Raw genomic sequence first — 23,875 nt, 5'->3', positions numbered from 1 at the left:
GTTCTTCAAAACCACTTCATTCATTTTGACTTGGAAGGAGCAGCTCCATAAAAACCTCTAAAAATATATGTTTGGATTCTTTTTAAAAGGGAGGAAAATAGGCATTCCCCCCCCTTTCCAATTCTAAAATGTGCCCCTCAATCCATGTTATATGTCAACATTCAGAGTGTCAAGAGTTTTTCAATCTCCATGCATCCGTAGCTCAGCAAGTCTTCTGGGACAGTTTGATGGTGACCGTCTTCACTTCTGTGTATTCTGAGAGAGCGTATTCTCCTCTGTAGAACAAAAGTTTTGCATTTAAGTTACAAGTACTGTAGCGCGCCAGGAAGTAACTCCATATTTACTTCCCTCCGCACCCCAGTTTAAGGTGAAATGTTACTCAGCATTGCAAGATTGCAAGAGGGTAATCTTTCCAGAAATGACATGAAAAGGGGCAGGTGGGCTTTGGATAGCCATCCTTCAGAACCAAAGATGACAATGAATTGTTTTGGCATCCTACAGATAGTCCTCAACTTAAAACAGTTCATTTAGCGACCGTTCAGAGTTACAACAGCACTGAAAAGCTGTTTTTCACACTTACAACCGTTGCAACATCCCCAGGGTCATGTGATCAAAATTAGACGGTTGGCAACTGACTCGTACTTATGACGGTCACAGCGTCCCGGGGTCACGTGATCCCCTTTTGCGACCTTCTGACAAGCAAAGACAATGGGGAAACCAGATTCACTTAACAACTGAGTTACTAACTTAACAATTGCAGTGATTCGCTTAACAGCCGTGGCAAGAAAGGTCGTAAAGTAGGGCAAAAATGGACTTAACTGTCTCACTTAGCAACAGAAATTTTGGGCTCAATTGTGGACGTAAGTCGAGGATTACCTGTGCATGTTGGTAATCTTTCCAGAAATGACACAAAAAGGCCGATGGGCTTTTTTGGATGGCCATCCTTCAGAACCAAAGGTGAAAAGAAACTATCTTGATGTTACATTTCAACTCCTTTTGTTTTCAGAACATCTGAGTCAAGTAATGGTTGTGTTCTTAAAAATCGATTCACGTATCTGACTTTTTGTCCCAGAACTGAATCACAAAGGTCCGTTCTCTGACATTGAGATGCATAAGGTACGTGAAGGCTTACACACACATGTACACTTTCAGCAGTATTCCGAAGAACAATTCTTAAATATTCTAATTATATTTAAATTTGTAGGGGGTAGAAAATCATTCTAAAATGCTTGGTTTGTGCATCCAGCTCCAAATATGATTATCTTTAAAATTCCTGCCTGCCCTCCGAGTCCAACTACGTGAGCATGTGCCTCAGTAAATCAACTTCCTTCTCCTCGGTTTTCCCCTGATGTTCCCCAGATGTGTGGATGTCAACTCCCAGAATTCTTGGCAATGGCTATGCCCATAGGAGAATTCAAGAACCCCAGTATACAAATCCAGTTTGGGGCAATTGCTTTAACAACTTGTTCTCCCAAGCATTGTTGGTGCCTTATGTGGTGGCAATAAAGAGACTTTATTTGCAGAACAGCAAGTCAAAACCTTTTTTGTCTGGATATTTTAAACTGGTTTATTATAGTGGATAATGTCATCTGTTTATTTCCTGTCTTTATTGCTATAAATAATATCATCAGAGAGAGAGAGAGAGAGAGAGAGAGAGAGAGAATGAGAGAGAGAGAGAGAGAGAATGAGAGAGAGAGAGAGAGAGAAAGAAAGAGAGAGAGAGAGGGAGGGAGGGAGAGAGGGAGGGAGGGAGAGAGAGGGAGAGAGACAGAGAGAGAGAATGAGAGAGAGAGAGAGAGAGAATGAGAGAGAGAGAGAGAAAGAAAGAGAGAGAGAGAGGGAGGGAGGGAGGGAGAGAGGGAGGGAGGGAGAGAGAGGGAGAGAGAGAGAGAGAGAATGAGAGAGAGAGAGAGAGAGAAGAAAGAGAGAGAGAGAGAGGGAGGGAGGGAGGGAGAGAGGGAGGGAGGGAGAGAGAGAGAGAGAGAGAAAGAAAGAGAGAGAGGGAGGGAGGGAGAGAGGGAGGGAGGGAGAGAGAGAGAGAGAGAGAGAGAATGAGAGAGCGAGAGAGAGAGAAAGAAAGAGAGAGAGAGGGAGGGAGGGAGGGAGGGAGGGAGAGAGGGAGGGAGAGAGAGAGAGAGAGAGAGAGAGAAAGAAAGAGAGAGAGAGAGGGAGGGAGGGAGGGAGGGAGGGAGAGAGGGAGGGAGAGAGGGGGAGAGAGAGAGAGAGAGAGAGAGAGAGAGAGAGAGAGAGACTTTAAATCAGTCTTGACTCTTGGTGACTGTCTGGAGAGCCCCCCTTAGTTTTCTTGCCTGTCTGTTGTTTTAACCACTTCACCAAACTGGCTTCAAACTATATCTTTAGGAATTATTTTTGTGCATGTCATCTTGGTAAAATGAAGGGTGGACTACAAATAAAAATGCCACCCTAAGGATCATAGGCTTATGGCCTAACTAGAGGTTTAATGAAAAATAATTTGTATTCTTTGGGAAGTTCTGCAAGTGCAAGGTTCATCCGGGTTGCAAGGTCAAGAGGCACATGGGAATAAGGAACTCCAGCCCCCCCCAAAAAAAACCCTCTTAAGCCAAGACAAAGGAAAATTAGATTCTTGATTCTTGTTCCTGCCATTCCCCAGCTTTATTTTCTTTAAAAAACAGAAATCGGACTTACAGTTCTCTGCCATTTCCGGACATTTTAAAACCACCAAAGGGAGCTTGTGCAAAGAAGGAGTTGTAGCAATTGATCCTGTGAAAACCAAGACAGAGTAACGATTAATACACTCTACTGTGTGGGAAGAGCTTGCACTCTATGCTGAGCCTTGCTGTGCCTAACTGTTGTGATTCCTCGCCAGCCAGTGGATCCGGCAGCTGAGTCTGAGGAATCAGAGGAGGAGGAGGAGGAGGGGCCTGGAGTGACATTAGAATCAGAGGAAGGCTCTGAGGAGCTCCAAGATTTAGAGTTGGACGAGGAGCCTGGCCCCTCTACTCGCGTTCAGGCTGAGACACAGCTGTGCTGGGAGTCTGAGTTGGACAGTGATGAAGCACAGCTGGGAGATATCCAGGATGCATGAACACGCTGGCAAGCAAAGAGAGTAGGACAGCGGAATGCAATGGGGCAGCTCCAAAGGCAAAGGAGAAGGCATTAAGAAGTCACGCCTTGGCTGCATTGTAAAAGGGAAGGTGTGCGAGGTGCTGGTTGCCAAAGGCAACTGTTTGTGTTGAGGATCGAGTTTCTGAGAACTGTGTTTGTTTGTCTTGGACTTTGACTCAGGTCTGTGAATAATAAAAGGGGTTGGTTTTTCTTGTGGTTCCTGCCTGCTTGTTGGAAGAAGGGTTTCTCCTTGTGAGCCTAACAAGGACTCATGTAGGCTGGGACAGAACATTATGTTTTGTTAAAGGAACCATACCATATTCTCAATGAAATAAATAACCATTTTCTAGCTAAGTAATCCTTGATCAAGCACCGATTTCGAAAACTTCAGAATTTGTTCATGCAAAACATGGCTTCTGCGACTGAGCCAGGCCCCTTGTCCTTCCTGATCCGTTGCTATATCCCAACTACACTGGAAGTTTCCTAATGCTGAGTCTAACAATTGGTTGTTGAGCAGCATGCAGCTTTTAAGGGATTCAGTTCAATCTCTTGCCAACTCCTTTCTAGGATTATCAAGCAAAGATGATGCCCTAGTATTAAACCATAGCTCCAACATACTTAGACACAGCCAAACAAGTTACGCTATGACTTAGTACGAAGCATTAACCCAACATACGACACTCTGTTCCTTTCTAGGAAGCTTCATGCATTAACTGTACTTTGTCTATGCTGCCTGCAAACTGAAGATTGAAGTGCAATGATTTAACGAAGCCATTTTCTGCTGAAAAGTAAAAAAAATAGCCTCTCACCAAATGGTGCCAGATTGTAGTGCCGACGCTAATGACAAGGCTCTATCCAAGTTCTTTGTAAACACTGCCGCCGTGAGTCCGTATTCTGTATTATTGGCCCTCTGTATGACTTCTTCTAGGCTTTTAAACTTTGTTATGGGCTGCACAGGTCCAAAAATCTGTTGACATCAAAAGCACGGCCATCAGAAGATGAATAAGTTGAGCTACCTGCCTTTTACACAAGGTTATTATTCAGCAAACACATTGTGTAGCATCCCCATCTGGTGTCCTTCAGTTGCGTTGTCCATGTCAGGACAAAATTATGTGGAGACCCAAAACATTTTGGACAGCACCAGGTGAAGAACACCTAATGCCTTACTTTGATCCATGCACTCTTTATTATTTTTTTAAAGGGTGGGTGAATGGACACGATTATGAAGGAAAATAAGATTCTTTGTTCACCACCTCAAATATATGTCAACGATCACTGTGTCACTGTGTGCGAGTTGGGTGGCTACATAAATTTGATTCAAAAATCAATCAATCAATACCTCCTCTTTGGCAATTCGCATATTGTCTGTGACTTCTGAAAAAATGGTGGGTTTGATGAACAGGCCACAATCGCCCATTGCTAAGCCACCACATTCCAGCTTGGCACCTTCTTTCTTCCCACTTTCGATCAGGTCCAAGATCTTGTCAAACTGCTGCTGATCAATCTATCAAAATAAAAATACACGTCACACCGCTCATAGAAGAACTAGAAATAGATACTAATAGTGTGCCACACAGATCAACTTGGGGCTTATTTCTCATCCATGATTTAAGAGTCTTCCTCATGGAAAAGATAACACATCGAATATTTAATAATATTTAAGACAGCCAGTTTGATCCAGCGATTAAAGCACCAGGCTAGAAACCGGGAGACTGAATTCTAGTCCTGAGTTAGCCAAAAAATGCCAACTTTAGGGACCAATCACCAGGAGACGGTGAGTTCTAGTTCTGCCTTAGCCATGAAACTCAGATGGAAACCAATCACCAGGAGAAAGTGAGTTCTAGTCCCACCTTAGCCATGGAAGCCAGCTGGATGACTCTGGGGCCAATCACTAGGAGATGGTGAGTTCTAATCCCGCTTTAGCCGTGAAAGATGGTTGTTCCTGGCCAATTCCTTTCTCTCACCCCAACTCACCTCACAGAGTGGTTGTTGTCAGGAATATATATATATATATATATATATATATATATATATATATATATATATATATATGGATCCTTGGTTTTTCGGGTTTTTCCCCGCGTAGAACTAAAGGTGTAGGCGCGGGGAAAAACCCGAAAAACCAAGGATCCACATACAGGCACCCGCGAAAACCTCAGAAAACAAATATATATATATATATATATATATATATATATATATATATATATATATATATATATATATATATATATATATATATATATATATATATATATATATATCAAATACTTGTTAACTATTTAGATTACCTTGCTAGGCCCCAAACATGGGGCAAATCTTTATTTCCTGCCTATCTCGAAGGCCATCGAACAGGCAGTAGTCACACCGGACAGCTCATATATTTATGTAAATTACTAACAAAGAATTAAGGGAGACTGAAATGCATTTCATACTTATAAGTTTGAAATGCATTTCAGTCTCCCTTAATTCTTTGTTAGTAATTTACATATTTACTATATATATATATATATATATATATATATATATATATATATATATATATTCCTGACAACAACCACTCTGTGAGGTGAGTTGGGGTGAGAGAAAGGAATATATATATTTCAGTCCAGTCCAGACACAATTACTCTTCCAGAAATCTATTTCTTCCTTGGATAGTTTGAAAACTTTAATAAAAGCAATGGAGTCTTCCACGCACTGCTGGTAATACAGCAGTGTGTGTATTACAGCTTTGGGGAAGGATTTTCCTTGGGAGATATTTGCTAATGAAAAGGAAAGGGTTTGGGGGTTTTTTATCATAAGCAGGAGAAAAAAAGCAGGGGAGCTGAAAATGACAACAGATTTATTACAGAATACAATCCGGTATAGAAATTCACTAAAGAACAGCGTAGACACCAAATGAACATGTGTGTGTTTATTTGTGTGTGTGTGTGTGTGTGTGTGTGTGTGTGTGTGTGTAATGACATGATTTTTCCTTGGTCAAGGAACTCATGGAGGTTTTTTTTAAAAAAATAAAATAAAAAATAAACTACATCGGATGAAGTAGAAATGAAGAAATGGTGCGACAGCTACACTGTATGTAACAACAAAGATGCTGTCTCCTAGTCTGTAAATCATGTTCACACTTTTTATTATGGAGTTTCATTATGAAATTATGTTGATGTTTGTTTCTTTTAATAGTCTGTTTATTGTACTCCATTCAGAATCACATTTGACGATGGCTGGCTATATAAATGGGATGAATAAATAAATGGGACAAACAAGAGCTTTCAAGGCAGGCATTTTCACAGGCAGAACTGGGCTTATAAAGAATAGCACATTATAAGCATGCTGGATATTTAAGCCTGGGATAAAGTAGACAGTTCTTCAAAGGCAATATAATACCTGTGGTCCCTGCTCAGTTTGGAAATCAAATGGGTCTCCCACGAGTCGCTTCTTTGCATATTCCACACTGCGTTTGACAAATTCCGGATATATCTGCTCCTCTACAAAAACCCGCGAAGCTGCTGTGCAGCATTGGCCTTGGTTGAAAAAGACACCCTGGTGGGCACAGTCCACAGCTAAGTCCACTGGAAAGAGGTCAGAGAAAGAGAGGCAAAAACATTAGCACAGAAAACTGTGATATACTAAGACCACTTCCTTGCTTGAGCATGGGGCAGACTAGATGACCTCCAAGGTTCTATTTCCAGGGACTTTTTTTGTCATAGAATGCCCAGAACAGAGTTCTGGCACCTTTTTTTGGATGGAACCTTGTAGAGTAGGCAAGGTGGGTTGTATGATGTGAGTTCCGGCACCTTTTTTTTTTTACAAAAAAAGCACTGTCTGTTTCTATTTCTATTTCTGTTTCTATTTCTATTTCTATATTCTATTCTGTTCTGTTCTGTTCTGTTCTATTCTAATTATTATTCTATTCTGTTCTATTGTATTTTATTCTCTTTCTATTCAATTCTTTTCCATTCTATTCTTTTGTAACTTCTATTCTATTCTATTCTATTCTATTCTATTCTATTCTATTCTATTCTATTCTATTCTATTCTATTCCTATTCCTATTCCTAATTCTATTCTATTCTATTCTATTCTATTCTATTCTATTCTATTCTATTCTATTCTATTCTTATTCCTATTCCTATTCCTATTCCTATTCCTATTCCTATTCCTAATTCTATTCCTATTCCTAATTCTATTCCTATTCCTATTCCTTTCTATTCTATTCTATTCTATTCTATTCTATTCTATTCTATTCTATTCTATTCTATTCTATTCTATTCCTATTCCTATTCCTATTCCTATTCCTATTCCTTATTCTATTCTATTCTATTCTATTCTATTCTATTCTATTCTATTCTATTCTATTCTATTCTATTCCATTCCTCCAATATTTATTCTATTCTATTCTATTCTATTCTATTCTATTCTATTCTATTCTATTCTATTCATACTGGTAGTTCTTTTCCCAGCATTTTAATTGGTGCCTTTACAAGCAGAGTTTGGATTTGCAGGGATGCACAAAGAGTAAGTAGTTTGCCGTGGGAGACCCAATTTGATATAGGGGTTAAGGTGCCAGACTAGAAACCAGGAGACTGTGAGTTCTAGTTCTGCCTTAAGCATAAAGCCAGTTGGATAACTTTTCGGCCAGTCTAACTCTTATCAGCCACAGGGAGATGCTAATGGCAAACTATTTCTGGAAATGTTGCCCAGAAAACTGGAAGAACATGTCCAAATTTTAGAGAAGCCGTTTGGTGTAGTGGTTAAGCTACCAGACTAGAGACCAGAAAACTGTGAGTTTTAGTCCCACCTCAGCCATAAAACTTAGCTGGTGACCGCAGTTCAGGCCTTCTCTCTTAGCAAGGACAATTACTTCTGAAACCTTACCAAGAAAATTTCAAGGACCCTGAAATCTGAACAATCATGGTTTTCCCCCCACCCCCGTTTCTTTTTCATCTATCCACACTATTAACTCCTCCCCACCTCAACAGTACAGCTTCATAGTTTCTACATGCTGCTTTGAAAGGAAGGAAATGACATATTGAAGGGGTAACAGAAATTTCCAGATTGGACCCCACTCACAGTCAGCATCTGCACAAACAATGCAAGGATTCTTCCCGCCCAGCTCAAGAGTCACCCGCTTCAGATTGCTTTTCGAAGCGGCTTCTTTGATCAGCTTTCCAACCTATGCCAAAAAAATAAAATAAAAAAGGGGGGGGAGGGAAGAATGTGAGATTCTTAGATTCTGCCCCACCGAAAGGAGAAAACCTTGTTCTGAACATTTGGTTCAGTCAGCGAAAGAGCTAACTAGGGGGTTTGCTAAGATTGTTTTCCGAGAGCAACAGAAACCCCCCAAATGTGGGTATTTAAGTCTAACACAAGGCTATGTTCATTTTCTAATATTAGGCAGAATCGACCTGAAAACCATTTCGAGGTTTTGAACTTCTTGAAGAGAAGGATTAGAGGAAGATGGGGTGGGGGATATGATAACTATCTTCCAGTACTTGAGGGGCTGCCACGGAGAAAAGGGGATTGACTTATTCTCCAAACCACCTGAGGGCAGAACAAAAAGAAGGGTGGAAGCTTGTTAAAGAGAGATCCAACTTAGATAATAAGAAGAAATTTTCTGAGAGTGAGAATAATTAATCAATGGAGCAGCTTGCCTCCCAGAGGTGAGGGTGCTCCATCACTGGAGGTTTTCAAAAAGAGACTGGGAAGAAAGAAAGAAAGAAAGAAAGAAAGAAAGAAAGAAAGAAAGAAAGAAAGAAAGAAAGAAAGAAAGAAAGAAAGAAAGAGAAGGAAGGAAGGAAGGAAGGAAGGAAGGAAGGAAGGAAGGAAGGAAGGAAGGAAGGAAGGAAGCAAAGATGGCAAAGTACAAAGCAATCCAAAGAAAAAGAGTGGAAAGATTTTTAGCCAGTAAAGATTTAATTTCACATTCTGCCTTTTAATCAAACTTGTTCGCTGGACAGGTGCTTCCACACTTTTCTTTTTTCTTTTTGGCATCACAGCCTAACATGGCTCTTTTGCACAATTTATAAACCCTTAAAACTGCATTGCAGTTCAGTCTCTTGTCTTATACATTCTGTTAAGACGTATGTAAAAGAAACGAAAAACATCCCTGAAGAAAAACACACACACACTGTCTTCCACAAAATGCTCCTATGCTCACAGTTTCAATGTTTTTTTTAATTAAGTCCCGCAGAAATGCATGCACCCTTTTGGAATATTTGATCGTATGTTCCATGGTGGATGAGCCCACCTAGCTGGCTGCCAAAAGTCCCAAAAATATTAAGCAGGAGCAGATCTGGTTGGTTCTCACATGAGAGAAAGGTAGACATCCCAGAGAAGGAAGAAAGGAAGGGAGGGAGGGGGGAGGAAGGAAGGAAGGAAGGAAGGAAGGAAGGAAGGAAGGAAGGAAGGAAGGAAGGAAGGAAGGAGAATTTATATACATCCTCAGACACCCTGGGTCCAAACATGTCCATGTCAACTCAGATATTTGTACTAGACCAGAGGTCCCCAACCTTTTGGGCACCAGGGACCGGTTCCGTGGAGAGAGTTTTTTCCGTGAACCGGAGGGTGTGTGGTTTTGTGTGCTGCCTGCATCCCACAGATGGGGCTTTGCTTGTTTGTGTGGACCGGCTGGCATGCTGCGGCCAGGTACCGGTCCACGGACTGGGGGTTGGGGACCCCTGTACTAGACAATTAACCCCCTCACTGGCCTCTCAGCCAGATCTTGGAAATTTGCTTGCAGTCTAATAATTGCTTTGAGAAACCTTCACAACCAACACCCCAGAAACAGGGGAAAAACTCTTCTGCAACAACCAAGGATTCAGGACTCAGCCGTTAGATGGTGCTGCTCCATGCCAAGATTTCCAACTGAAAGGCATTGGCCAGGCCTTTGGTGCTGACAGCAATTTCTCATAATTACAGGCGGGCATCTCAAGCGTGCAAGAAAAACCATAACAGATGGAAGCTGACAGGAGGCTGGCAAGGACATTAAATCCTCAGTGCCAAATACCATAAGTGGAGAGTAGATGAGATTTCTGGAGAAGGCATTTGAGAGTCCACCCTTCGCAGAGCCCTGGTTAGCCTGAATAAAACCCAGAGCCACACATGTCAGCTTATCTCCAGGTGGATTCAGTTAAGCAGAAGCTTGATGAGTGACTAACCTCTTTCTGCATCAAAGGCCAAACATTTTGGAGAGATGATCCCCATAAAGGGGGAAAGAACGGACCAAATGGGCTCTCTTCATGCAAAACATCCATAAGGTAGAATTTCTGTCGCTGTACAGCAGAACCATGTGGTTTTCCGATTTCCTACTCTTTAACAGCAACAGATTTATTTCATCTTCACAATTTTTCTACAGTACTTAAACACAAAAAGGTGAGAATTCTCTATTGCAACCATCTGTACTGAGTATCTGGAAATACTTGCAAATATGCCTGGGAATCTTTTGTGGCCCTCTTGGAAAATGAAGTGTTTTGTAGATTAACTTTTTTTTTTTAAAGAAAATTGCCACGTAATGGATTGTGAAGGAAAAAAAGACACAAAAAGCCATAAATATTTCCATCACCTACCTCTGTTGAGCCTGTAAAAGCTATTTTGTCAACCTTGGGATGCATAGACAGAGCAGCCCCTGCCGTTGGTCCATATCCTGGGACGATGTTCAGGACCCCTGGAGGAAATCCTGCCTGAAAAGGAATAACATCTTTTTGAGTTGCAATAAGGGGACGCGGTGGCTCAGTGGGGTAGGACGCTGAGCTTGTCGATCAGAAGGTCGGCAGTTTGACGGGTGGAATCCCGAGTGCCGCGCAACAGAGTGAGCGCCTGTTACTCGTCCCAGCTTCTGCCAACCTAGCAGTTCGAAAGCACGTAAAAATGCAAGTAGAAAATTAGGGACCACTCCGGTGGGAAGGTAACAGTGTTCCGTGCGCCTTTGGCGTCTAGTCATGCCGGCCACATGACCACGGAGACGTCCTCGGACAAGCGGCTTTGAAACGGAGATGAGCACCGGCCCCTAGAGTCAGAAACAACTAGCACGCATGTGCGGGGGAACCTTTACCTTTACCTAAGGGGGGTGGGGAACAGCACTTCTCCAAAATGAACTGTTCTGCAGACTGAACCACCATCATGCAATAGATATCTTGGCCCACAGAAGGAAAAGGTTCCTGAGAAGCATCTCCAAAGAGACCCTCCCTAGTTGCCTAGATAGTAAAAGTAAAGAAAAGAAAAGGAGAAGGGCTTTCAAACTTGCAAGATTCTGTTAATGTAATCTTACAGGGAAAGATGGCATTGGTAGTACTCCTGGTTTGTGCTTCTCGTCCAGACTACCTCAAAAAAGTGGATATTCGTTTTGCTAGTCTCAAAGCCTTCCTCTCTCTTCTTTTACCTTCCAGAAAACTAGGGAGGTTCTAAATCCTCGATTTATTCATTGAACTTACCTCCTTGACTAAAGAGCCCAGGTGGAGTGAGGTGAGGGGTGTCTGCTCGGCAGGTTTCACAACTAAGGTGTTGCCACAACACAAAGCTGGGGCCATCTTCCAGATCAGCATCAGCAAAGGAAAGTTCCACTGAAAGAAGAAGAATACTTTATTTGGCCAACTGTGGTGAAACACACAAGGAAATTTGTCTCCAATACAGAAACAAACAACAGTGATCCAGAGATGGTAAGAAGGACACCCCTAATTCTTTCTAGTTCCCTTTTGGATGCTCTTCCTAGAGAGCTGGAGAATCACAGTATGGCTGCTCCTTGATACAGCCAAATCCATCAGTTAAATAGCCACCATAAACTCCCTTTTTACGACCCTGTAATCCCTTAATTCGGGGTAGTGTCGGAAGGACTGGACGGAGCTGAGCATTTACTGACTGGATGCCCTTCCTGACGTCTACGTAGAGTTCTCAGCAGCTTTTTTTTTTTTTTGCCCCTGGAGAGAACCATCTGCTGCTACCTAGGTTTGAACTCTCAACCTTCCGAATTTGGGAGGAGAGAACTTCACCTCTATGCCACCACGCCACTAAATTAAATAGCCACCATAATCGGTAGTATTTACTGCTTAAGTTAAATGTTCTACAGTTTAAGTTCCATGCTTCTTATGACATGCTTGTCTATGGTTGTTATAGAATGTAGAATTTATACCTTTTCCTTTGAAGAACAGGAGCTATATGTTCTAACACAGACATGTCAAACACAAGGCCCGGGGGCCAGATCCGGCCCACGAAGTGGTTTCATGCGGCCCGCGAAGCCATCCTGGAAACAGTGAGGGAACGGCCCCCACTGCCTTGGCCCTGGCCCAGAGACCCTCCTCCTGCCAGAGACCCTCAGATCTGTCCCACTCCTGCCCAGGCCCCCATAGGCACCCTTGATGCGAATGATGAAGAGCTGGCCACGCCCACCCAGTAGGCCATACGCACTTTAGCCACGCCCATCCAGTAGGCCACACCCACCCTGGCCATACCCACCTGGCCCCTTGAGGGCAACCGCCATGCTGATGCGGCCCTCAATGAAATTGAGTTTGACACCCCTGTTCTAACAGGAGCACACCCTTTTTATCATGCTGTGATACTTTATCCCATCTCTAAGTGTCACTGTAGGGCTGCGTACGCCGATTTTTAGCTTTCATTAGAGGAGAAACAAGTAGTGGCTGCTAAGCTTCGGCTCGTAGACCCTTTTTTTTAAAAGTTCCCTTTTAAAAAGATTTTCGAAAAACGGGGAAGAGTTACCGTTGAAAGCTTTGTCAAGGTTAAGCAGAGATAAAGGTGACTTCCTGGGCGTAGCTGTGTGTGGTTTTCTTGATAGCAATATAAAAATCTCTGTAATTACCTTTTTTAAAAAAACTTGGTTCCCCCACTCAAGTACTAAGCAGATCCAATCCAGCTTTTTTTTTTTTTGAAAATCAGCTAAAGTCAGCTATGTGCTGGCACGTGTACACAGAAAGAAATCTATGAGAAGCCAAAAGGGTCTAAAAATAAGATCAGTCCCGCATGTGTTGGCCAAGTAATTTCCAAACAGCCGTGATTGAAGTTGTGCTTTGCTAAAGTGCAGTCAGTCCAGGGACATTTGTGCAAGTGACTTGCAATACCCTATTTTCCCCAATGACCACTCCGATCGTGCCCAGAGAAACAGCTGACTGCCCCTTTTTTTCTGGGAAATAGAGAAATGTAGCATTATTTTCCAATGATGGGGCACGTTTGGGATTCCCTCTCACTGGAGATATGTCTGCCTCCAACATTATCTACCTCCTAGGTAGATAATGTTAAAGAGAGAATTTGGGCCTCTAGTGCTGTGTGTTGTCTCTGGGTTTAATTGTCTTATGTATCCCTCTTGTTATTGTACAATCTACAAGCTTGTTTTGTGAGCCATGAAGAATCCCACGGCTGCATCGTACATTTAATTAATACATTAATAAGCATGTGGACCATACAAGACATCTGAACATGAAGTTCAAGCTGATAATTAAAAAGAAAACACTCACAGAGGGTTTACCTTTTCTGTTTGGTGGGCAGCGGGGGATCAAGAGGTAGTCAGTACTTGATAAAAAATTTATATTACAGATGGTCTTTGACTTCCAACAGTTCATTTAGCGACCGTTCCAAGTTACAACGGCACTGGGAAAAGTGACTTATGATCATTTTTCACACTTGCAACCTTTGCAAAATCCTCGTGGTCACATGACCAAAATTCAGACACATGACAACTGGTTCATATTTATGACGGTCATGTGATCAACTTGCGCGACCTTTTGACAAACAGAAAAAAATGGGGAAGCCAGACTCAATAACCATGTTACCAGCTTATCAACTGCCGTGATTCACTTAACAACTGTGACAAGAACAGTCGTAAAATGGGGCAAAATCCACTTAACAAATGTCTCTCAATTAGAAATTTGGGGCTCAAAATTGGGGTCATAAGTCAAGGACTACCTGTGTTTGCTTGTTGAGAAGATCCACCCCAAGTATTCCTTATATTTCTACTTAAAAGGAGGACATGTAGCCCACTGAGTAGAGTATGCACAATGTGAGTGATGCTGGAAATTTTGTGTGTTTGTATATCCTGTGTTGCTGCAATGTCCACAAGAAAAAAATTGGTTACAGAATTATAGCTGTCAACTTGTGCTAATTTTTTTGAGATATCTCTAACAATTTTTGGAACATTATATTTACTCACATATTAATCGGCTTTTCACTCATGTATACTAGGGAGTGACCCTAACATTTTGAGAACATGTATTTTCTTAACAGGATGTTATTATTTACTATTAATGTCAGTACTATTCTTTAATATATTGTAAAAAGTGTCTATTGCTGGTCTATGACTGTAATAAAGTTCTATTCTATTCTATTCTATTCTATTCTATTCTATTCTATTCTATTCTATTCTATTCTATTCTATTCTATTCTATTCATGTGTGTTTGTACATGTGTCTCTGGTGTGTCCTTTTGAGTCAGTGAGTCCTCGCTGTTTTCTTGGCAAAGTTTTAGAAGTGATTTGCCATTGCCTTCTTCCTAGGACTGAGAGAGAGTGACTGGCCCAAGGTCACCCAGCTGACTTTGTGCCTAAGGCAAGACTAGAACTCACAATTTCCTGGTTTTGGCGCAGTGGCTTAGCCTGGTGCCTTAACCACCGCACCAGACTAGCTCTTTGGAAACCATACAGCAGCTCTCATCCTAAATCTAATTAAGACATATCTCACATAGAAAAAGGAGGGGGGTGTCCCACAATTCCCGTTAGAACATAATAAATGGTTCTGAACGAACGGGAGTGTCCATAACATCTTCTAAACTTCCCCTTTTGGTGGAACCTCTTTTGCCTAGATAAAACGGGCCGTTTTTTATTTTCCTGGAGACATCAGATGTCATATCTCGTCAAGTTTATATGCGATACTGGCTAAATCCCAGCAGTGGTAAGGAAATATCCCAGAGTGGTGTTTTATTCTGACAGCTGTGTAAACATTCTCAGCCTAGTTACAAATCATCTTCTGCCAACAAAAATACCTGCTGTAGATTAAGGAGAGGTAATTGCTAGCGGCAATCTTCCCCTGCAGGGTAATCAACAGAATGGGCCATGATACGCTGGGATTAACCATTATGTAAAATAAACTAGAGAGGAACACCGCAACCACTCCAGCATTCCTCCTGTGGCCTATTTAACTGGGAGTTTTCATAATGCAGAAGGGATAACTAAGGCCCTCTGAGCACTGGGCGCTTTTTTTTTTTATAATTTCCATCCGATCTGGAACTTTCCCCCACAAAGGAAGAGGAGAACTCCAACTATGCGGAGTGTATTGCAATCCCAAAATATGGGTAATTTGTGGGGAGGGTCTGTTTAAATTATTCTAAATACAGGCTGGCTGGAATGCGATGAAGCTTAACCCAAAGGTACCTTGGGACAACCCTGACCTGGATGACTGAGCATCTCCACAGACATTTTGCGATGTAGCTTGCTTTTTTCCCTTCCTCTCTCCCTCCCTCCCCCCCCCCCCCTCTCTCTCTCTCTCTCTCTCTCTCTCTCTCTCTCTCTGCACAGTGGGTGAACCGAGACACTGGGATTTGTGAACTAGGGTGTGATAGCACACGTGGACAATGCACAGCTAAGAGGTGGCCCTGCAACAGTTTTATTTTTGCACCCCCAGGATCAGATCTTCTAAAGCTGGCTGAATGGAGGTGATGCTGTCAACCTTCAGAAACGTAACATTGGCTGGAAAACAGTCACTGTGACTTATTCACTAAAGCAGAATAAAACAAGCTAGGACCTTGCACATTGCTGGATAAATACCCAGGGCACAAAGAGCAGTTTTAGACTCCCTTGCTGCCTTCAGATAGCAATCCGTAGTCCTCGGTTTACAATTACCGTTGGAACTGAAATTTAGATCATAAATCATGATCGTTGTAAGTCGAGACACCCATGTGACCGGACCCAATTTTTTGACCATTTTTACAGCAGTACTTTAGCAAATCACACCTTCATAAGCCAAATCCATTCTCACAAATGGACATGTGTGTGGGGGGGTTGCCCAAAATTGGTGAAACATACCAGAATGCACTAAAAAAAATGCCAGTCGGTGTCACATGACCGTGGGATACTGCAACCAGCCTTAAATGTGACAAGGGTCTGTGTGCAGTGAGACCCTTTAGGATGGCCAGGTGACATTTTACAGGCTATAAAGTGCCTTTTCTGAGGCCGTTAAAACTCCAAATGCCCTGTTAATATTTGGGCAGTCACTGGGTAACATTTAGCAGCTCAACCTTAGAGATGCCAAATACTTGGGGTAAGCCAGGCATTCTAGAAGTGGGTCTTCAAAACTCAAGTTTCCCTGAAATCATGCTCAACTCTTGGTGAGCTCATGGACACCTCTGATTTTTAACTGCTCTAGAATCCTTTCCTTGACCTTAATTATCCACGGAAAGGGGAAAGAACGGGATTTTGGAGACTGTCGGCATAATAATTTTTCTCTCCATCCTCAGGAACCCTCCCCCCACAGAAATTAGAATCCAAAACGTCTTACTCACTGGTGTTATAGCTCCACAAACTCCCACAGGCTCATGCCTGGTAAAACAGACGTAGTTTTCATCTGCAAAAGGTTTGAGAACATGATATGTTATCAAGCAAGGATGATTTTGATATGAATCATACTAGGGGATGGAGACAAACAGGGTGGCTGGAAAACTTTTCCTAAGGGCTCAGCAGAAACAAACATGAGAGTTTGCCAACTATAACTGACTTGCCTATTTAGAGTATGTTCTCACGCGGTAACAAGAGATGGCAAAACTTTTTTTTTTAAAGAGGAAAACTCCAACAGAAGTTGACTATCAAGACTTAAGAATCATGCAGCTTGGAATATTTTGCCTCTGACTTTCCACACAAACGTTTCCTGGCAAGGCTCTTCCCTGTAGTCATATAGAAACTCTGGAAGAAAAAACGTTTATTTTAAACTGTTAAAATGCCCGTGTTAATCAATGACTTTTAGTGACTGATTCTTTCTCTCTTCGGTGATAAAAGAAATGAATCGTAACTTGTATTTAGCAAATAATTATTAGCTACGGTTCTTTTCCTCATTAAAATAAATGAGGACTGAAATACATCACTTTAGTAGAAACAATTCACCCTCATTGAATCACAAAACGATGTTATGTCGGATATTCACGAGTACACATGACATCCATCTAATCCATATTGAAATTATATAGCAACTATATAATTACCATTAAAAGAAAATATTTATTTATTTATTTATTTATTTATTTATTTATTTATTTATTTATTTATTTTATTTTATTTTATTTTATTTTATATTATTATTTTATTTATTAAACTTATATACCGCCCTTCTCCCGTAGGACTCAGGGCGGTTCACAAGTTTTTTTTAAAAAACAATGCAACAAGTTATAAAAATTAAAAACAATTAAAATAATTTCACTAACCTTGAAATAAAACCCAATTACAATTAAAATACAATTATATTATAAAATACAATTATAAAATACAATTATTTTCACATATGGTGGACCTGTAAAAAGGTTAAAGCTTTTTGGATTAAAATCTGGTGGAATATGCAGAAGATATTTAAGCAAAGGATAAAGTTTTGTCCGCAATTGTTCCTATTGGGCATAATTACAGATACTACTGTTGTGGACACCAAGTTGATGCTGAACTTAATTATGGCAGCAAGACTTTTAGTAGGTCAATATTGGAAGAAGGAGGAACTGCCGACTATAGAAGAATGGACTCTAAAAGTTTCTGACCTGGCGGAAATGGCAAAGATTTCGGCTTATTTGAAAGACCATTCGCAACAACGTTATATTATGGAGTGGAAAAAGTGGATTGATTATATCCAGAACAAATATGGGACCAAAAAGTTTCATTTAGCATTTGCATAAGTATTAATGTGATATTAGTATTGCTTGTAGTCATTTTACATGAGCTAGAGTGTGTTAGACTTAATAGTTTATTGTTGTTAACATATGGTTGTTTATGATTGTTTTTACTTTTATACCTTGTATTTAGCTCTGGGAAGTCGGGGAGGGGGGAGGGGGGAAGGGGAGGGGGGAGGGTTAGGGAGGGTTAGGAAGGGCTGGGTGGAGGGAGGGGGGGAGGGATTATTAAAGATAAAATGTATTGTAAAACTTTTCAATAAAAAAAATACAATTATTTATAGCTCGGGGTTGAAATGAGGTACCCTTGGTGCTCTCTGAGCTTGGTGGTTTTCTTGCAGACGTTTCACTACCAAACTAGGTAATGTCATCAGTGCTACTGCTTTATATGTCAACTGTATTCTTAAAACAGCACCCACGGACACAGAAGGTTTTCAATGTTTTGTTTGCTTACAAAGAGAAAGCTTATCACATTGTGCTTAATTTGGTTTCCAAAATCTTGACATCAAGGAAACATGGATTAAACTGACCAAACAATCTCATCACTTTTGAACTTCAGCCCAGTTCTATGGAATGTTAATTACCTATTTAAACTTAAATGTACTGGTTGCTCTGATTTGAGGGGAAAAGCTAAATAAAAATCATCTCAAGTTGCACGGTTAGTAAAGGCCAGCAAGCTGGATGGCTTTAGAAAGAGATCAAATTAAAGGAGAATAAGGCTATTAATAGCTATTTGTTGTAATGCCAGAATATTAAGGTGGCACTATGGTTCCAGTAAGGGACGCGGTGGCTCAGTGGGTTAGGATGCTGAACTTGTCGATCGGAAGGTCGGCAGTTTGGCGGGTCGAATCCCAAGTGCCGCGAGAGTGAGCGCCTGTTACTCGTCCCAGCTTCTGCCAACCTAGCAGTTCGAAAGCACTTAAAAATGCAAGTAGAAAAATAGGGACCACTGCGGTGGGAAGGTAACAGCGTTCCGTGCGCCTCTGGTGTCTAGTCATGCCGGCCACATGACCACGGAGACGTCCTCGGACAAGCGCTGGCTCTTTGGCTTTGAAACGGAGATGAGCACCGGCCCCTAGAGTTGGAAACGACTAGCACGCATGTGCGGGGGAACCTTTACCTTTTATGGTTCCAGTCTCAGGGCAGAAATGCCCTTAGCATTTGTCTAAACTCCTGTAATCCGAATATAGAATAACAGAGTTGGAAGAGACCTCGGAGGTCTTCTAGTCCAACCCTCTGCCTGGAGACCCTATACCAGGGATAGGCAACCTTGGCTCTTTTAGGACTCGTGGACTTCAACTCCCAGAATTCCTGAGCCAGCAATTCTGTGAGTTGAAGTCCATGAGTCATAAAAGAGCCAAGGTTGCCTACCCCTGCCCTATACCATTCTGGACAAATGACTGTCCAGAATCTTTTCTTAAAAAACTTCCAGTGATGCAGCACCCACGACTTCCTGGAGGGAAGCCATTCCACTGATGAATTGTTCTGAATGATCAGATCAAACACATCTTTTTTTTTCTTTCAAAAAAAAAAAAGAAAAGCTGCAGATACTAGCATGCAATTGTGGGGAAAGATTCAGCTGCTTTAAGGAGTTGTCGGCAGGCACTGGGGAGCGGGGAGGGACAGCTTGCATATTCAGAAGCACCAGGCAGGAGTAATGACTACATCGTCCTGAGGTCTGATCCAGCTACTTTTATTATATTCTGAAAAAAGGCAGTTGTCTTCACTTAGGAGGCAGTCTTCCCATTGAGAATCACCACCTCTCAGTTGCTTGATAGTCTCCTAAATGCTGCTTCCTTTTTAATTAGTTATTCATACTTTTATTTGTACAACCCACTAATGTTCCTGCCTCCTGTTTTCCCCTGCAAACCTAAATCTACAATGTGGATTGGGTTGAGAATGAGGGAGTGACCCAAAGCCACTCACCCGACTGGCTTCATGCTAAAGAGGAGACAAGTCATCATGGCCTCCTGTTCTAGTCCAGCATTTTAATCATTAAGAGAAACTGGCTCTCAACTTCCAACCGACATCCTTACTGCAGGGCACATAGCAACCACAGGTATAGTCCTCGACCTACGATCACCATTGAGCCCAAAATTTCCGTTGTTAAGTGAGACACTTGTTAAGCGGGTTTGGCCCCATTTTATAACCTTCCTTGCCACAGCTGATAAGCGAGTCACTGCAGTTGTTAAATTAGTAACACGCTTATTAAGTGAATCTGGGTCCCCCATTGACTATGCTTGTCAGAAGGTCGCCAGAGGGGATCGAAAGACCCCGGGGACATTGCAACCGTCATAAATATGAGTCAGTTGCCAAGCCCACAAACTTTGATCACGTGATCATGGGGATGCTGCGATGGTCGTAAGTGTGCAAGACGGTAGAAAATCAGTTCTTTTCAGAGCTGTTATAACTTCAAACGGTCACTAAATGAATGCTTATAAGTCCACCTGTACCTATAAGTAGGTGATAGTTTTCAGCAGAAAACTACTATTAGCCATGGGACAGGGGATGATCTTCTTCAGAAATAAGTTTGGATTGGTTTTTTTTAAAAAATTCTCCAAAAGCAAAGGAGCATGAATATTACTGCACTATGACTCTTTGCCAACAAAGTCTGCAAAGAGTCATCACCTGACTTTCAACAAAAAAGTATTTAACTCCTCCTATACCAGGGTTTCTACAAACTAGACCATGAAGCAAGAGGAGGAGGAGGAGGAGGAGGAGGAGGAGGAGGAGGAGGAGGAGGAGGAGGAGGAGGAGGAGGAGGGATGCATATAAACTCAGATATATTCCTGGTAGCCAAACTCTAATTAACCATAGCATCTGAATAAGACTTTCATGACCTCTCCAGTTTATAGATTCAGGTTAATTTTACTCAGCAGACATAAGACAAGAAACTCAGCAGGTGCAACTTACCCACAGGAATATTCTTCCCTTGGATTTTATCTGCCCATCCAGCATAGTATCTCAGGGTTTTTATGCAACCTTCAAGGTCAACAAAGAAAGCTTGGAGGAACGGTTTGCCTGTGTCCAAAGTTTCCAGGGTCTGAAAGCAAAAAGAAACAAGAACATTGTATTTGAATTTGACACATAGAGCCAATCTCTACTGGGGACCTATTTTCCCAACCAAATCTTTAGTGGAAACAGGGGGTGGCAAGAATCAGTTGGTCAACCAAGTAGATTGGAGGGACCCTTATCTGCAAATCCTTCTTCCTGAAGGGACAATCCACCCCAGCTGTATTGGTTTTGCTCAACAGTCCTAAATGAGAAACCTTGGAGATTACAGTTGCTCAAGGTGCTGGAGCTCCCCATGCAGAAGAAAATATATGTGGTTCAGGATTGAACTATGGAATCCTTGGTGCTCTCTGAGTTTGTCAGTTTGCTGGCAGACATTTTATAGAAATAAACCATATTTACACACCATTCAAAGGGGACAGCGAAAAGCTAAGAAGAAAGCAGCAGCCAACAGCAAGATAAGTAGGATTAACACTGGATAAACCACCAAGCACAAAACAAAACAAAAAAGAACCTAGTTAAGGAACTACCAAGGAGAAAACCACAGTCCCACTAGACGGGCAAGGTAAACTATAAACAGGGAGTAAACCCCACACTTGTATTAGTGAGGTTATGAAGTCAGGTAATGAATCATCTGCAAACAACCAAGCTAAGAGAGCACCAAGGACTCCACACGTTTTCTGTTCATTGGTTTCCTGCATATTGTTCTTCAACATGGAAGATGGACTATATGGCAATGGCAAGGATCTTCTGTAGATCTTACTGGCCACCTCTTCTTTATGGCAAGAAGGATAAAGACAGATTGTACTCTACCCCTTTATCAATTCAACATTCTTGGTGGAGCCTTGGTGGAGCAGTGGGCTGATGCCTCCTTAAGTAACACCAGCTGCCTGCAATTAGTGCAGGTTCGAGTCCCACCAGGCTCAAGGTTGACTCAGCCTTCCATCCTTCCGAGGTAGGTAAAATGAGGACCCAGATTGTTGGGGGCAATTAAGCTGACTTTGTAATAATGCCGCTTGGGGGGGGGCTGAAAGCCCTAATAAGTAGGCATAGACATAGAATGAAGGCTACTGCTAAGCTTGTAAGCCGCCCTGAGTCTTTGGAGAAGGGCGGGATATAAATGGAATTAAAATTTTAAAAAAAATTCTTCTTCATGCTTGCACGACGGAAGCAAAGAAGTTCAATCGTCCAGCCTCCTTTTAATTCCCTTCTCTTTCTAAATGGCACCGCAGATGCCATTGGTCAATAAGGGAGCAAAAATCACGGGGATCAGTGGGATACCCCAACCCTTCTCGGTTGAGTCTTCATGCCTGCTGATGCCCCAGCTTCACTCACTGCCAACACCGCCCTGTCTCGCTCCATCAGGTCTGCCAGTTTATTCAGAAGCCTTCCACGGCTTGCGGCATCCATTTGTCTCCACAGGGATCCACTCTGGAAAGCTGTTTTTGCTGCCTCCACCGCTTTATCAATATCGGGCTACATGTAACAGTAAGAAAGAAGAGAGGAAAACAATCGAATGATTAATACCACTGAGAACTGAAATATAAATGGGCACAATTTTTCCCGGAGGGAGAAACCCTAGAAGAAAGGTCAAGTTTGCTCAACAGTCAACAGTCACAAGAATTATTGTATTTCTATTCCTTCTTTGGGAACAGAATATGGTTTCTGGGGTTAATGGTACAAGAGAGTAGCATTAAAAAATTCGCAAATAAATACTTGTCCAAAAGAAAATCCAGATACATTATCCCAGGCAGTTTGTAGAATTTTGATTAGAAACAATGGGCTCGCCATTTGCAACCCCCTCCTAGTTGGCTTTCAACAAGCAAATAGGGGAGGTGGAGTTTGCTTAACAACCAATGATCTGCTTAACAACTGTTAAGCTTAAAGCTTTCTGCAAATTTGCCCAGTAGGGCTCAGGGTTAGATCCTATCTTAGCTGCTACAATCTGTTCAAAGTACGGTTTTAAAATGCTTAAAATCTGGCAATAATGCACATTTTGCACTAGATTGTTAGACTGAACTCCAGCCTTGTAGATTCAATACTATGATGTGCTACTAGACTTTCTCAAATCTGATGGACTCCAGAGAAACTGGAACACCCTTTCAATCTAGCCATGCCCTGGTACAGCAATAGCACTTAGACTTACATACCACTTCATAGTACTTTACAGCCCTCTGTAAGCAGTTTACAGAGTCAGCCTATTGACCCCAACAATCTGGGTCCTCATTTTACCAACTTCGGAACAATTGGAAGGCCGAGTTAACCTTGAGCCAGTGAGATTTGAACTGCAAATTGCTGGCAGCTGGCAGGCAGAAGTAGTAGCCTGCACTGTTGCATTCTAACCACTGCGCCATCACAGCTCATATTATATAGACTAGAGCAGGGGTAGGCAACCTCGGCTCTTTTATGACTCATGGACTTCAACTCCCAGAATTCCTGAGCCAGGCTGGCTCAGGAATTCTGGGAGTTGAAGTCTATGAGTCATAAAAGAGCCGAGGTTGCCTACCCCTGGACTAGAGTATATTAGGATAATATAAGAGTCTTCCTGTGAACCGTGAGGAGATAGCTCCCTTCTCTGACAACAAAGACACTTGTAGCTGTTGTTTATGTAGAGATTGTTGTTTATGTAGCACTTGTTTAACAACCACTTGTTCAGCAACCACTTGAACTTGTGATGACAAGGGGTAATTGCAACTGGTCCTCAAAGTTCCAGCCATTGCAGAAGTCACATCATTGTGATAGGGATACCTGGTACCTGATTATGATGTCACAGCATCCCATAGTCACGTGAATGCAATTTGTGGAGTCTCTGCCTGCTTCCCACAAGCAAAGACAATGGGGAACATGGTAGGAAATCAAAAGTTGCCATCACATGAGATTCTTGCTTAACGATGGCAGCTGGAGACTGCTGGAACTGCTGTC

At 42.0% G+C, this 23,875-nt stretch overlaps 1 protein-coding gene across 1 annotated transcript in view; it reads right to left on the bottom strand.

Annotated features, from left to right (window-relative positions):
- Window positions 1–92: 92 nt before the first annotated feature.
- ALDH1A3 (aldehyde dehydrogenase 1 family member A3) overlaps window positions 93–23,875 on the bottom strand; it is a 41,972-nt gene continuing 18,189 nt past the window's right edge. Inside the window, exons 3-13 of the mRNA XM_083371356.1 lie at window positions 22,289–22,429; window positions 20,855–20,984; window positions 16,580–16,641; window positions 11,515–11,643; window positions 10,651–10,764; window positions 8,156–8,258; window positions 6,472–6,656; window positions 4,427–4,591; window positions 3,897–4,054; window positions 2,668–2,742; window positions 93–275 (exon numbers count right to left, since the gene is read on the bottom strand). Coding sequence (XP_083227482.1) covers window positions 203–275; window positions 2,668–2,742; window positions 3,897–4,054; window positions 4,427–4,591; window positions 6,472–6,656; window positions 8,156–8,258; window positions 10,651–10,764; window positions 11,515–11,643; window positions 16,580–16,641; window positions 20,855–20,984; window positions 22,289–22,429 — 1,335 coding nt within the window. The 3' untranslated portion in view covers window positions 93–202. The remainder of the gene's footprint in view (window positions 276–2,667; window positions 2,743–3,896; window positions 4,055–4,426; window positions 4,592–6,471; window positions 6,657–8,155; window positions 8,259–10,650; window positions 10,765–11,514; window positions 11,644–16,579; window positions 16,642–20,854; window positions 20,985–22,288; window positions 22,430–23,875) is intronic.

Source organism: Vipera ursinii (genome assembly GCF_947247035.1).
Source record: "Vipera ursinii genome assembly, chromosome: 11".
NCBI classification, from domain to species: Eukaryota; Metazoa; Chordata; class Lepidosauria; order Squamata; family Viperidae; genus Vipera; species Vipera ursinii.
The sequence above is the reverse complement of the archived record's forward strand: the minus strand, read 5'-3'. Positions and strand labels throughout refer to the sequence as shown.